Genomic DNA, 15,474 nt, shown 5'->3' with positions numbered 1-15,474 from the left:
TGTATCATTTTGAATGCGATTAAATAATTGTCATGCACCGCTTTCATGTTATTAAGTATTGATATATAGGTTAGAGTTGTTTGGACTACTGGGTTGGAATGCATTCTCACCCGAAGGAGAAAAAAAAGACACATCCTTGATTGTTTTGGTGCAGATCCAAGTGCAACTGTAATGTACATAGATTTAAAGAAAATAATACTTTTATTCAGCAAGGACAATTGATCAAAAGGTGACACTAAAGACATTTATAATGTTACAAACAATTTATTATTCAAAGAAATGCAGTTCAAAGAAATGCTATTATTTTCCTCAAAGAGTCCTGAAAGAAATGCATTACAGTCACTATTAAGCAGCACACCAACATTGAGCACCAAATCAGCATGTTATAATGATTTCTAAAGGAACATGTGATACTGAAGACTGGAGGAATGGCTGGATATACATTATCCCTTCCTTACTGACCCCAACTTTTGAACAGTAGTGTATATGCCAAGGAACCACAACAAAGAGAGAAAATGCACCTGGTTATGAACCAAAGGCTCCAAATGAACTACAAGAGCATGATCCTTTGGATCAAGTGAATAGTTTATAGTAAGCTGGTAGCAGATGAGCAAAAATTGAAGATTTCAAATGGCCTACTTCCCAGGGGGAGGCAAAGTCATTATTTTTGCAATTCCACCTGATGTACAGCATTTGCACACTGCCCCTTTAAAGCTGCAATGAAACGGAACAAGCTTTTCTCTTTACTCAAGAGAAGGCTTGGGCGTCCAAAATTGTATTAGTCGGTTATTCGCAGAAAGAAAGAAAAAAATCCACAGTGAAGATGGAAATGTTATTGTTTAATGATATTTTTTATTATAATTTTTTTTAAATATTGTTTTCATTATTATTTGTACATTGCATTTTGTAAAGTCAGACTGTGTTTATACGTGTGTCCCAAGGAGAGACATGAGTGAGCTAAATTTGATGACTTGTAACAAGTGGCATATAGTGTTATCACAGGTTATACTGTGATGTATCATTGACTATTCTTTATAAGGAGAGTGGACTGGACTGTGCAACACATGAAGTAAACATGAAGTATACGCTCTATTTTAAACATAGGGCACATGTTTCTCTAAGGAAATCTCTTTCTAGCGAGTTCCTCTATAAAACATCCAAATTGAGTGTACTGCCACGGAAGATTAGAAGCAAAGAGATGGACAACAATGATGTAGACGGAGAGGGACAGAGGGAGGATGGAGAAGGAGAAGGAGAAGGGTAGAGGAACGGAGGAATGGAGAGACACAAGCAGCTAGCATGAAATAATAACTTTTTAATGTCTCTACAATGTCTGACATATAAAAATAATACATCTCTTGGTAAGATTACTTGTATCTGGTCCTGTGATTCAATCATAACGGGGACAAGGCTGTATTTTCAGCTCAACAACATGGAAGTGGCAAAATTATGCAGTCTGTGATGGACAGATCATTTAAGACAGGAAATCCAAACATTCGTCTATCATTCATAGACCTCGAATGTGGCTTATCACTTGAAACATGTACGTAGTAGCAATTTTACAAGCCTGCTCGCACCAACGTTAACCTAGATAAATGTGTGCTATTATTAGGCGCATATCCAAGTGTTTGTGTGGAGAGCGCACTTACTGCATGACATACAGGTACCAGTGCGACAACTTGCATTTAACTTAAAATCACACAAATAAGAGCAATGCAAACTGTAAAGGGTCTATTTTTATTTCTGTAAACTCACAATAACAGCAAAACATTGCTTTTGTAAAATATAGGAAACAAACAGGAAGCGTTTTCTGCCTTCATTAGAGGAGTCCTGCGTATGTCACCAGGAACGGTCATGACATTTTGATTAAAAATCACAAGATCAATGAATTGCTCACAATAAGATCTAAAATAGTAAAAATATAAACAGTGTAAACATTTAGCAAAAATACACACAGTGAATTTTTTATTTTATGCTGACAGTAACCTACAGTATATGATTTACGCTGGCAGTAAGCATTCAGGGTGTTTAGCATGCAACACTGCAAAAATAGGACAAATGCACAAAAGCTACGGTCCAGAACATATGAATTCATCTCAGCTGTACCCTTCTACAACTAACCTCCCTGTTTCAGCATCTAAATATTAATTCAGCTTGGGACTGTTAACACGCATGTCAGAGGTCCAGTTGTAGCGAGACAGGAGTGCGGCCCATCTTAAAGAGCTCTTATTTAATCATAAAGCGCTCTGCTATCCACTGGCCTCAGGGCAAACTGTCTGTACTCCTCATATCACCGAGTTAGAGAATACATGTGATGGCATTTGTGTGTGTGTTTGTGCATGTCTAAAGAAGCAGATGAACGGCCGGGCAGAAAATATATTATCTCTTCATTACGAAGGATGAGAGTTAATGAACAGAGGTCTCTGTGTGTGTATATGTGTGTTTTGCTCATGTATTAACAGAGTAATGAATTACTTTGGGACCCTGCCAAGTGTACAGTGCTGCTCCAAAACACACACACACACCTCTGTAACATCTTTTCCTGTCTAATAAACTCTATTGCTGTCTAAAATCGCTCCTTATTCTATAAATTGTGTACTATATGTGGTGTCAGTCATTCTGCTGTTTGAATTAAGAGTAATTGATTTGTCTACATGTTCACTCTTTTATACCCATAGTGCAATCTGTTGTATAGCATACAACTGATAAACATGCCAACGCTTACTTCCATTCACTCCTTTCCACTATCTGCATTATGTGGCATATATACTGATTAAGCTATTGAGTAAGGGATTTCAGGCACAGCTAAAGCAGATCTTTTAGCATTAAATCTATAGATAATAAAGAAAAGTGAAAAAGAGAGTAGAAAAACAACAGATGGCAGGAAAGAAAAGGTGAAGGATGGACTGATAGAAGAGAGAAGGCCAGAAAAAACAAAGATGAATTTGTGAATATAAAAAAAGTAACAAAGTAGGCTATAGAAGCTTTCACAGACAAATGGAGAAAGTATAAAACAGAGGAGAGAGAGAGAGAGAGAGAGAGAGAGAGAGAGAGAGAGAGAGAGAGAGAGAGAGAGAGAGAGAAAACAAGAGTGTGAACTTAAAAGCCTGTCTTCTCGTCAGAATGAGGACAGCTTTGTGACACACTTGTCCCCGACCTCAACAGCTAGTCAACAACGTTGGAGGAGCAAAGATAACATGACAGAACTTATAGACAATCAAAATCAAGAAATACCTACATGCAGTGGTCAACTGATATAAAGTTAAATTTGATTATTTGTCATTTTTCAATTATCATATAAGACAAATTATATTTATTTTTTATTATCATAAAAGTTTTCCTGTTTGCCTTAAGTGATCCTTTTATTTGAGTTATGAACACTTGCAATATCAGTAAATTGGTAAAGCATATTTTATATATTGATTCATAAAAATAAAAACAATTTAATCGTAACAATGCCGAAGACTAAATTGTATATAGTAATAAAATTATTTTATATACAATTTTATAATATTAATATAATAGATGTAATGCACCTTTGAACCACTGAGAAACTGTGCTTTAACAGGAGCAACGCCACAGACACGGACGCTGCAATCCCCCCCCCCCCCCCCTTTCCAAACTAGTTTTTCGCACCATTTGAAGTATCAACATAGAATTTATATGCTAAAATTAAACAGAAAAATATTGTGTTGACATTTGCAAGAAAAATCAGCTATATCGGAAGACATTTTGATGCGCTAAACGTATTTTACGCCCAAAATAAATCTTTGGATTGAAACCTGGCTAGTGTCATCAATATTTATTTATGTATTTCTCCCCATGTTCTCCGGAGTCAGTTAAATTCTGCATCACTGTGCGATAGGGGTGTCGAAATTAATCGTTTCTTCGATGCATCCGGATGCAGGCGAGGACGATTCGGTATCGGTTCAGTAATAGTCCATAACCGCTTATAATGTTACTGACGCTCTTCTGATGTTTTTTGTCATGTTTGTGCTTTGTCGCGGTAGCATACAATCGCAGAGAGGCCAGATGCGAGCGATTAAAAATGCCCCAACTACTTTGAAAAGGTGACATCTGGGCACATTTCGGCTTTTATGAACAGCCTGGCAAGCACGACCTGGAGAACACACGTGCTGTGTGTAAATCAAAGCTATGATTTATCAAAACGATTTACAGTTGGGCACATAAATGTGTCTCCAAAAAAAAAAAAAAAACGGATATAAATCTGATCTTTGATTCCTGCACTATATGCAGTTTTAAAAGAGTTCACGTCACGTCAAAACAACTGATTTCACAACCAAAGACCGCAATATGAGCGAGCGCGGAGAGAGCACTGATAGGATCATTCAGTTTCTTTACTTTTAATGAATATGATTGTGTGGTGACCACCTACGGGTTTACTTGCGGTAGTTTGTGGCGATGCGTGCTGCAGTAGCGCTGTCATATCTGGCTATAACATGACATACAGCCTATAACACACTCTCACACGTTTTTTTTTATTTTTAGCATTGTTGGGATGAGTCAAATTTACATGTGTGGTTTCAACAACCAGTTGTATTTAGACTTTAGTTTTGACTGTAAAGAGACCCAGACCACCTCCTGAAGTGGCTTTTAGTATTTACTTTTGTGTATTTCTTCTAAATGCTCCTGACTGATAAATGTTCATTTAACTGACTGACGAAATGGCATACATGAGGATGCAGTGAATCGTCAATGCAGCGTGATATCGTATTGAACCGATTTGATGGCATGATTAATCGTAACTGAACTGTGAGATCAGAGTAGGTTCACACAAAGACTGTGCGATCATTACTGCAACCCGTTTGTGACAGTTGTGCTGCTTACATTTTTGGTGGAAACATGATAGGCTACATATATTCTTCAGGATTCTTTGATTAATAGAAGGTTTAAAATAATATTATTTATTTGGAATATAATTTTTTTTGTAACAAACAACAAAAATCAACCTGAAAAAACAACCCAGACTGAGTCGGTAGTGTATATAACATCAGCCACTTTACATATCAGTCAACAACTAACTACCATATATGCTTAAGATTTTGCTAACTTTTATTAAAATTTTTGTTTTGCTTTGGAAGAAAATTAAAGTCTTACAGTGTCATAGGTTGTTGAAAAAATATTTAACTAAGAAAATGTAACAAATAGAAATAATGAAAACATGTTTAATATGCAAAATACATGCAACAGACAGGGTATGTGGAGAACATTGTGATTGAGTTTGATTTCTTCTGGAATATGCAGAAATTGATTGCATGTTGGCTTGGTGATACTAACCACCACTCGAGAGAAGAAAAAGATTAGAACTCACCTTAACTTTTTCTGGACAGTCATTGGAGCAAAGGCCACTGAGCACTGCAGTGAGAAAGAGATAAAGACAGAGAAAGAGAATCAAAAGTTTGTCCAACATATCTGGCCCTCAGATAAGACAGTTTGATTGCAGTGTCCATATCAAATCCACTTCACAACACTGCTAAACATGGGCAGCGTTACATTCACCTCCGCTCATCTCACACAATTTAATAGCAACTCTGCTCCCGTAATCATCTTCAGCCAGGAATTATGCCTAGAGAAATTGAATTGGGCAAAATGTGCACTAAATTCCCACTAATGGTGTGAAATAAGAGCCAGACTTTTTGCTTCTCTTGAGGCCAAAATTGACTGTGCATTAGAGAACAGCGCATATGAAAGGGAAAGTAAAAAATCATTAATTGCTCATTAGTGGCACACAAAGAACCATCTGTGTACTTGTGCATCTGTCTTTATCTAAACGCAGCATTAGATTTTTTAACTGGCAGTGACAGGCAGCACTATTTAAATACGGTGAATTAGAAAGTTCATGATCGAGGAAGAACAGCATAAATTATATAAAGGAAAATTGAAAGTGCAAAAAAAAAGTGGCCTTGAAAGTCATTGTTGGAAAAACAAACAGTGAAAATGTTTCAATCACAACTTGTCCTTTGGAAATTTCCACATTTTCATATTTGGTGAGAAAGGCAAATGTTCTGGATTATTATGGTTATTAGGATTGTGAAATCAAATATGTGGCTTTGTTTTTCAAAGTGAATGTACTGAGGGGTGAAAGAGAGGTGTGACAAAGACTAAAACATATTAATTCATGCCTTCTTGAAAGACAAGAACAAAGAGATAAAGCGCCTTTGTTCTAGACCTGTATGAATGAGTGAACTTACAGGACAGTACACTGTAAAAAAAAAGGCAAATTTTGAATTTTTGCAGTATAATCGACTTGGATGTAAGTTATTTCAACCTAAATTATGTTAAACTGACTTTAAAAAATGAGTTACATCTTGTATAACTAATAAAAACAAGTTCAACATTTCTTAACTTATTTTGATGAGTTAAAACAATGTAAAAACATTTGTTGTCATAACTTATTGAACATATAATTTTTTACAGTGTATGACTGATATACCACTGTAATACTGTGATGGATAAAATTATACCATTAAAAGGGTTAGTTCACCCATAAAAGGCACTAAAGACGTCGTTACAAAGCCCATCTCAGAACAGTGGTTCTACAATAATTTAATGAAGCGACGAGAATAGTTTTTGTGTGCAAAAAACAAAACAAACAACAACTAAATAATTACTTATTGTATATGTAGCGATGGTCGATTTCAAAACACTGCTTCATGAAGTTTTGAACAGTTATGAATCAGCGGTTCAGATCGCAAAAGTCACGTGATTTCAGCAGTTTGGTGGATTGACACGATCCGAATCATGAATCGATACACTGATTCATAAAGCTCTGAAATCGTCCATCACTATATGTCGTTATTTATTTATTTTTGAAGAAAAAAAAAAAACTATTCTCCTGGCTTCATAAAATTATTGTAGAACCACTGTAGTGAGATGATAGTGCCTTTTATGGGTCTTGAGAGAGGAAATGACATTGGTGTCAATGGAGGCCTTTCTGAGCCATCGGATTTCAATAAAAATATCTTCACTTGTGTTTCGAAAGACGAAGGTCTTACGGGTGTCGAATGACATGAGGGTAAGTAATTAATGACTGAATTTTTATTTTTTGGGTGAACTAATCCTTTAACATTTAGGTAATGAAGGAATTTGGGTACTGGAAAACTGGAGGTTTATTTCAGAAACACTACTTTGAAAAAAACATTTAAAAAAAAAAACATTAGAAGACAAAATACTGTATGTTATTTACCTTTCAACTGTATATAAAAAGAACAATGTTTTCACCCTGGAACAACTGAAAGGATATGACCCACCGCAGATGAGTTGCTGAGTATCTCTTCATATATATATATATATAAATATATAGATTGGACTATATATATGTAGATTGGACTATATATATGGATATATATGGATATATATATATATATATATGTAGATCGGACATCTAGTTTGGTCCAAAAATATCAAAGTTATCAGTTATCAAAAAATATCAGTTTGGTTCGCGCCAAACTGCTGAAATCACGTGACATTGGCGACCCGAATCATTGATCGATTCACTGATTCAATAACCGTTTGATTCTTTTTGGAGGCACATGGAGGAGAAGACAATGCTGAATAAAATCATAGTTTTTGACATTTTTGGACCAAAATGTAATTTCGATGCTTCAAGAGACTCTAATCAACCAACTGATGTCACATATGGACTACTTTAATGATGTTTTTATTAGCTTTCTGGACATGGACAGTGAAGTGGGCATTGACTGCATTATGCTCTGGGACTAAAATCTAAAATATCTTAAACTGTGTTCCGATGATGAACGGAGGTCTTGCGGGTGTGGAACGACATTAAGGTGAGTCATTAATGACATCAATTTCATTTTTGGGTGAACTAACCCTTTAAACAACCAGATACATTTACACTTGCCCTCCTGAAGTGATCTGAGTGAATTCAAATTTTACTCTTAAAACACCTGATCTTTTCAGGATCTGATTGCTATCCGTTCAGAAGAAAAACATGAAGTGACCAAGGCCGTCATCTGAAAGGCCCCCTTCGTGACACCGCGATTTTCCTATGTATGGAACCCTAACGTTCATATGCAAATCCATAAGGTGTGATCTTGAATCACAAGAGCTACACATATTTTTTGGGGCTGAAATCTATGGCAGAACCAAGTTTGTCCTCCTAAGCATCTTGAGTATCAAAACACGTGCACATGGGGGTGGTCCGGTGGCTAGAGCTACTGCCAGTCTGACGTTCCCCTCTCAGCCTCTCTTCACAACAAACCAACCCCCGCCACAGATTCGCCCAAGCCATCTCTCATCTCCATCATCGGTCTGCCCTATTTTTTAGTTTGTGCCACTGCCCCTCAGAATGTCTGTACACGACCCTGCTGTGGAAGAGGGCATGGCTATGCTGCAAAAATGTGCCAATCACAGCAAATAACATCCAAATAAAAATCTTACTGACCCCAAACTTTTGAACATAGTGTACCTTCAGGTGGCCCTGCAGAAACTAAGCGGCTGCCATCGAGAAGAACGTGAATGCTATCAGATAGATTTCTTCAGGTATCATTGACTTTCTTGTAGCAGACATCCTGGTGGCCTGAAGCTGTCAGATACGTTTTAAATCTAGTGTTTGTGAATGCATGACTAATATTAAACTCTAGTTTGAACATACAAACTGACATGCCTGCACATGCATGCTAACAGATAAGGAAACATGCACACATAGTGGAAATGTCTCTATCAATGACAAGTTACCAGCAGGCCTTGTGCAGTAAGCTGAAGCATGATATGCACGGTTATGACGCGTTCTCTCACCGTGTACGTCTGTGAGCATGTGAGGCTGTGCAGTACCCACCTAAGAGTACAGCATAAATCCATTAAAAGACAGAAGGTTTAGCACTGAATACACCTAAACATTTATGACGTGCTTAATCCCAGGGAAATGGCATTTGTGAGCTCATTGCATGTATAACGCACTTGTTTAATGCCAGGGCTTAGTCTGAGCCTTCATATAAAGATAAGACTCAACATTTGTCTCTATTCCTCCTGCAGGCTCTGTTTAGAGATCCTGGAAACCTTGCCAATACAAAGAAATAAAAATAATCACACAGCAACAGGCCTTTATGATAAACTGAGGGGAAATACAAAGCGGCAAAGTGGACACTAAAAAAAAACAGTTCAATAAAAAACTTGTGATGATGACATCTTGATAAATTTATAAGGTTACACAAACAATTTCCAAGACTGAAAGTCCAATCCCAGGACGTCTAAATTGATTCTGTTTGAACAGCTTCAACTGGATTTTTGCTTGTAGTGACAAAAGGAACGGCTCCAAATTGTCTTGCAGTTTGTTGTTCCCAGGACATTCGGGAGATTCTGCGGAGTGAATCTGCCGGGAGTTTGCGGTAACAATGGAATAGCTGTGATGTGATGGCTGTGAAATTGGACATGAGGCCTGCTGTTCTGTTCTGCACTGGTAAACCAGATGCCACCGACACTCTAAGTGACTGTGTCTCATGTCATTCATAACAGCTGGCCCACACAGACGCTCACACATCATTACACCATCAGAGGTGCTGGTGCACTACTTCATAAAGCTGGAACCAAACCTGTCACTCTTAATCTAGTCCATGAAAGTGGTGATCAGGTGGTTTCAAAGTTGTGAGATCACAGCCCGGAGTCATGAGATTATGCCCATTACCTTACCCTAACCCAGCAGCAGTGAAGGCAGCTTTGTGATTGGCTCTCAGTCTCGGCTGACGTCGCGCAGTGATTACAGTAACAAACGTCACAGTCCCTCATCACCTAATCATTCCACCTCAATGAAGAGAAAAAACAAACAAAAAATCCAACCTATCACTGCACACTTAAAGCTGCACAACTATCCTGATATAATATGCAAAGACATCTAGAAGTAAACCACCATATCACTAAAAGGGCAAATGATGTGGCTCTGTTTGCTCGAACAGATTATATTTTTTGTTGTTGATTGATTTGAGTTAGGGAACCATTACCATTAGTTATGAGTTAGGGAATTAACTAATGGTATGAGATGGCTGAATACACACATAGACCTGTATAACATTAAATAGAAAGATACAGTTAGATCTAGGCCTGTCACGATAACTACTTTTTGTTTCGCGATATATCGTCCCAGAAATAATTGCGATAAACTATATTATTGTCATTTTAAGACTAATTATTTGGATCATGGAAATTAAGGGTAAAAAATATATTAGATTTTTATTTATTTACTTACTTTTATTTTACCAGGAAGACTCACTGAGATTAAAATCTATTTTACAAGAGAGACCTGGCCAGGGTAGCAGCCATACAGTTTGACAACATATTAAAATACAACAAGTACAAAATAAAAAGAATATACATTTAATAAATAGTAAACAAACATTTTCCCTTGTGAAACGGCTTTAACACTCGTCATTCTGCGTTGGCGTTTATATGTGCACCGGTACAGGGGTTTGTGGGTTTGAAATCGAGTCCATTTGGGCTTATTCTTCCAAACTGTCAGTAGCTGTCAGGAAAACACTACAACGCCTCAAATGGTGTCTTTTTTCCCCATCTGTCGATAACCGCTCTGTGTATTGCTCTAGGAACTGCCCGAGAACCATACAAGAAGACCACACAATCACGCAAAATGTTGGCGACATTCATTATCATGTAAACAAAATGGGTGATATATTGCATCACAAAACATTGTTGAGGTCACGTACATATATTGTGCGATATATCGATGTATTGATTATTGCGACAGGCCTAGTAAGATCTAGATACAGAGTCTGAAGTGTTACACCTTTCCCTTTCCGATAATTCAGTGTCTCTCTACTATATCGGGCTAATTAAACAAAACAATAGTCAAAAAAACAGAGCTGACAGGACTGGACAGAACAAATGGCAAATCATTCATAAAATTCAATCTGACTGAGTGACAGAAAAATGCCTCTCTCTATGAGTTCCCATGTACATAATGTGTGGGACGGGGGCTTGGTTTACAGAATGACAGATTGCAGAGGCGAGGAAGGAGCGTGCACTGGACTGAACAAAGCGTGCAGATGTTCCTCATCCCAGCTCATCTGCATTCTAATAAATGAACAGGAATGCAATCAGCTGCCATAGTTCTCCCTCTCTGCCTATAGCCAACACACACTTACTCATTCACACACACCACAAACACACACTCCAACCACCGTCTGTGTGCATTTAGAGCATGCAATCACAGAAAATTATGGCACCTGGACTCTCCCCTCCTCTGGTACTCTCCTGCTACCCATTCACTGCTCATTTTGATCTTCTTTTTGTGTTTATTGAGTTGCAGCTCAGAGTAGAGTTATAAATATATGTGTATGAGCATTTATGACAGTGAGGAAAATAAAGGGGCAAGTGGGTGTTTTACACATGGCAAAAGATAAAAAGCCTTCAGATACTGGGATGTAAATGTAGAGCGAGCGTAAAAAAAGAGTGTAAGGAATCAACATATCACATGGTTCGGATTAATTTCATGTTCTGCTTCAGATTTATGTGAAAACACGCATGGCCTTGAGGACTTGGCAGTATTGAACATAGCTACATTTTTATTTACTCCTCTGAGGACGAAATAACTGAGGGTTTTCCCGGCATTGTGTAAACCTCGGGGTACTGAGAGAGGGAAAGTTAATTGCATTAGGACACAGCTTACATACCCACAATCCCTCTAGAGGACAACAACGAGGCAAGTTGATATAACACAGAGGTGTACGCCACCTGCCTTGCCTAAATGGACGGTGCTAGGTGATGTGGGTCTCAGGAACTTTCTAGTCTTTTGTCAGTAACTAGGTACCCCAAAAATTGTCCCTATATTTCGATACTCTTTTTGATACAGTGATGGATATGCACCTGCAGTACAGAAGCGTTCACAAACTGCACATGCAAGAACTGCTTCATCAGTGACAAACTGACAGATATTTGAAAGTATTACAATAGAGTGTAGATAAATATCCACCTACAGCCCTCTTTTTGTTTCCTGACTTATCCAGTTACGCTGCTGCAAATAATTAAATGCGTGAGTAAACCGTCTGATTTAATCAAACTGAATCGTGAACAATTTTAGACATTTTCAATCATAGACAATTACAAGCCTGTTATAGTTATAGTGAATCAAATATAAGGCATATTTTCTTGTAATATTTTACTGGGACACAGTTGTATTTCACTGGGTTTCATACCTCAATAAAAAGGCTCTAGCAACACCCCAATATTGATACAAAAGAGAACTTCTAGATTTTGGGATGCAGAATGGCAGTTACAAGCACACCTTTCAGTTTGAAGAGTCATCTGAAGTAAAATGCATCTGTGATTCATGTGAAATTCAAACTCAAACATAGTGCTGTTAAATACAGCAATAGTTCTACTGCTTGAACATGGTTGCCTAATGTATTTAAGCATCTGTGGACTGTCTCAGATGTGCTGAGGATGTAAAGAGCTCTTGCGTGGAGCCCCAGATCGAGGGAGATTATCAGTGGTATTGTATGTCTTAGAGGTCTACTGGTGCAGCTCTACAATTTAGTTTCTTTGTCCTTTGACAGCACTTTGGTCAGGAAATCTTGCTTTTTTTGTAGGTGACCAAATACTTATTTTCCACCATAATTTGCAAATAAATTCTTTTAAAAAATCAGACAATGTGATTTTCTAGATTTTTTTCTCATTCTGTCTCTCATGGTTAAAGTGTACCTATGATGAAAATTACAGGGCTCTCTCATCTTTTTAGGTGGGAGAACTTGCACAATTGGTGGCTGATTAAATACTTTTTTGCCCTACTGTATATATAGCAGTGATGGGACATAATTTACAGTCTCAATCAGACTGCAAATTACCATCCAAATTGCCAAAAGTTTGGAGATGTTAAAACAAAATTGTCACCTACTGAGTACTCAGGAGGTACTAGAGCAAATATTGTTTTTCTGACAGTATCTCAATTTATTTTTTTAAATTATGTTTGAAAAACAAAACAACATACACTTTTGAGCCAGGGAAGCAAACAACATACATGCATAAAAGAAAAGGAACACATAAAGAACATTTAAAATAATAATAATTAAAAAAAAGAAACATTCACAGCAATGTTCAAAGATTTTAAAGACAGTACAGATGAACAGTCTTAATAGCTTTTCCGTACTTGTTTGAATAGTAGAGAAGTAATTTTCTAATTCTTTAAGGGCTACTGAGAATTTTTTTTTTTAATTAGAAAACTTGAATGAATGTGAAATGTTACTAATAAAATTAACATAACAATTATCTCACTCATATTTACACCAATATTTGGTCAGTAAGAACTTTTTGTGAGAAAGTAATCCTTTATTACTTTGTGCAAAATATTAAATTGATCAAAAGTGACATTAAAGACTTTCACATTACATTGTTACAAACTATTTATTTGAAATAAATGCTGTTTCCACAAAAAAATATTAAACTGTTTTCAATATTGACAATAATAAGACATGTTTCTTGAGTGGCATAATATAATAATTTCTGAAAGACCATGTAACACTGACGACTGAAGTAATGATGCTGAAAATTCAGCTTCGCCATCACAGTAATAAATTACATTTTAAATTGTTCCCCAAAATTACGGTTTTCACTGCATTGTTGATCAAATAAATGCACCCTTGGTGCACATAAGAGACTTCTTTTAAAAACATAAAAACAAAAATCTTCTCAACCCCAAACTTTTGAATGATAGTGTAGCTTCCATTTTACAGCAACAGACTGCCAAAAAGACACAAAGCATGTATTTGTGGAATGGAGTAAAGTAGATTAGACAGGCTGAAGATAGAGGAGTGCAGGAGCAGGAAGTCGTGAGTCTGCTATTATTCACAAGGAAAACTACAGACTCATAAAAGCAGCTTTATTATGGAGGAGAGTCTATTTGTATAAAACGTTAAACATTTATACTGTATATAAACAAATTCCATTTCTCACTCACACACACAAGTGGCTATTGGATTTGAAAGGGGCACAGGCATCTTGGGAGCACTTTGTCACTGCAGTAAACTACCCAGAGTGCCCCACTCTTCAGAGCCAGATATTTTAGCTTACAGCAGTCTCATTAAAAAGCACATCTATAGGAAAGAGAGAAACAGAGCGCGCTAATAAGCAAGAGGAGGGGAATTTAGAGACTCTGGGTCAGTCTCATCCCTGTTTTAATCTGACACTGATAGAATGATCCTCACATGCTGTTACACTGAGGAAGCTAATCTGTGTGCTTGAGCTAGAGGAGATCTCTTCTTTTTGTTTAATTAAATCGCAGAAGGCAGGATTAAATGGCATCATGGCTGCTTTCTAGCAGACACATTTGGATCTGGAAATGTCAGCTCTCCAAATGTCAGTACCCGGAAGCTGTACCGCTGCTACGGTGGCCAGGCCGGGCAAACGGCACATCTCATACTCACCGATCACTTTCACGAAATACGCGTCGGCCTCATAGTTGTTCTTCAAAGCGTGGATGACGAGGTCTTCCTTTTCCCCCTTGCTGAGCACAATCATATCTAATATACCCTGCAAAAGAGAAATCAGAAACAATGTATCGAGACTATTGAATCTCTCCTGTCTGATGAACACTCATATCCTTAATGGAAGGAAGCTATTACACTTCTTATCAGCCCCTCTCTGCAGTCTATCGCTCTCACTCTTAGGAACATGGTTGCACAGGGGCTCCTATACAGATAGCATCGTAATACTGTGCTAATGATGACTAGCTTGAATGCTAACAGAATGAGACATGCGTGTGCTGTTTGTTTAATGAGCCTTTAGCTCCATTAGTTATGCAAGCATGAGGGAATTCGAGGTAATTGACTATATCACGATTATGATGGGTAGAAGGTTGCAATGCAGATGAAGAGAAGGGTTGAGGGAGGGAAGGGGTGAATCACATGCACGTGCACACAAAAGATGCAGAGGCTCCTCTGGAGATGTTTAACTTCTTTAGGTGACCGCAAAGAACCACACAAAGAAAAACAGACAAACACGCAAAAACATGAGAAAGGCAAAATATCCTAATAGTCGATAAAACAATAATAAAAAATATGCAAAATAATCTTTGATTCTTTTGATTTGGGGTGAAATGTGACCTGGACATTTCTGTGAGATAGGTACTAGGAATTAGGTGAGGTAGCCAAAAGCCAGACACATTTATGTGTGTGTCTTGTGTAGAATGAAGTCCAATTCAATGATTCTGCTCAAAGGATTCTTACAATCAATAATCTATAACAAGCCTTGAGCATCAGTGAAACACACAGATCAAGGGAGGAGACATAAACTGCCCTCAGGGAAGCGCTTGGACTACTAAGAGCAGAAAATAAAAAGGTGAAGACCCCAAACCATAAGCTCACTATTAATTCTGATCAACAGAAACAGTGCATTGAATGAAAAATAGAAGCAAGGCTTTTCACAGTCTATTTACAGTTTAGAAATATTGTAGTATTTTTGTCATTTTCTTTAGTAACTCTAATTAGCATT

The 15,474-nt window shown here is 37.4% G+C and overlaps 1 protein-coding gene across 1 annotated transcript in view; it reads right to left on the bottom strand.

The window, feature by feature from the left end:
• itfg1 (integrin alpha FG-GAP repeat containing 1) overlaps positions 1–15,474 on the bottom strand; it is a 159,344-nt gene that overhangs the window by 37,746 nt on the left and 106,124 nt on the right. The window contains exons 12-13 of the mRNA XM_067438070.1: positions 14,409–14,514; positions 5,333–5,376 (exon numbers count right to left, since the gene is read on the bottom strand). Of these exons, the coding sequence (XP_067294171.1) occupies positions 5,333–5,376; positions 14,409–14,514 (150 nt within the window). The remainder of the gene's footprint in view (positions 1–5,332; positions 5,377–14,408; positions 14,515–15,474) is intronic.

Source organism: Pseudorasbora parva, chromosome 1 (assembly GCF_024679245.1).
Source record: "Pseudorasbora parva isolate DD20220531a chromosome 1, ASM2467924v1, whole genome shotgun sequence".
In the NCBI taxonomy this organism is placed as follows: Eukaryota; Metazoa; Chordata; class Actinopteri; order Cypriniformes; family Gobionidae; genus Pseudorasbora; species Pseudorasbora parva.
The sequence above is the reverse complement of the archived record's forward strand: the minus strand, read 5'-3'. Positions and strand labels throughout refer to the sequence as shown.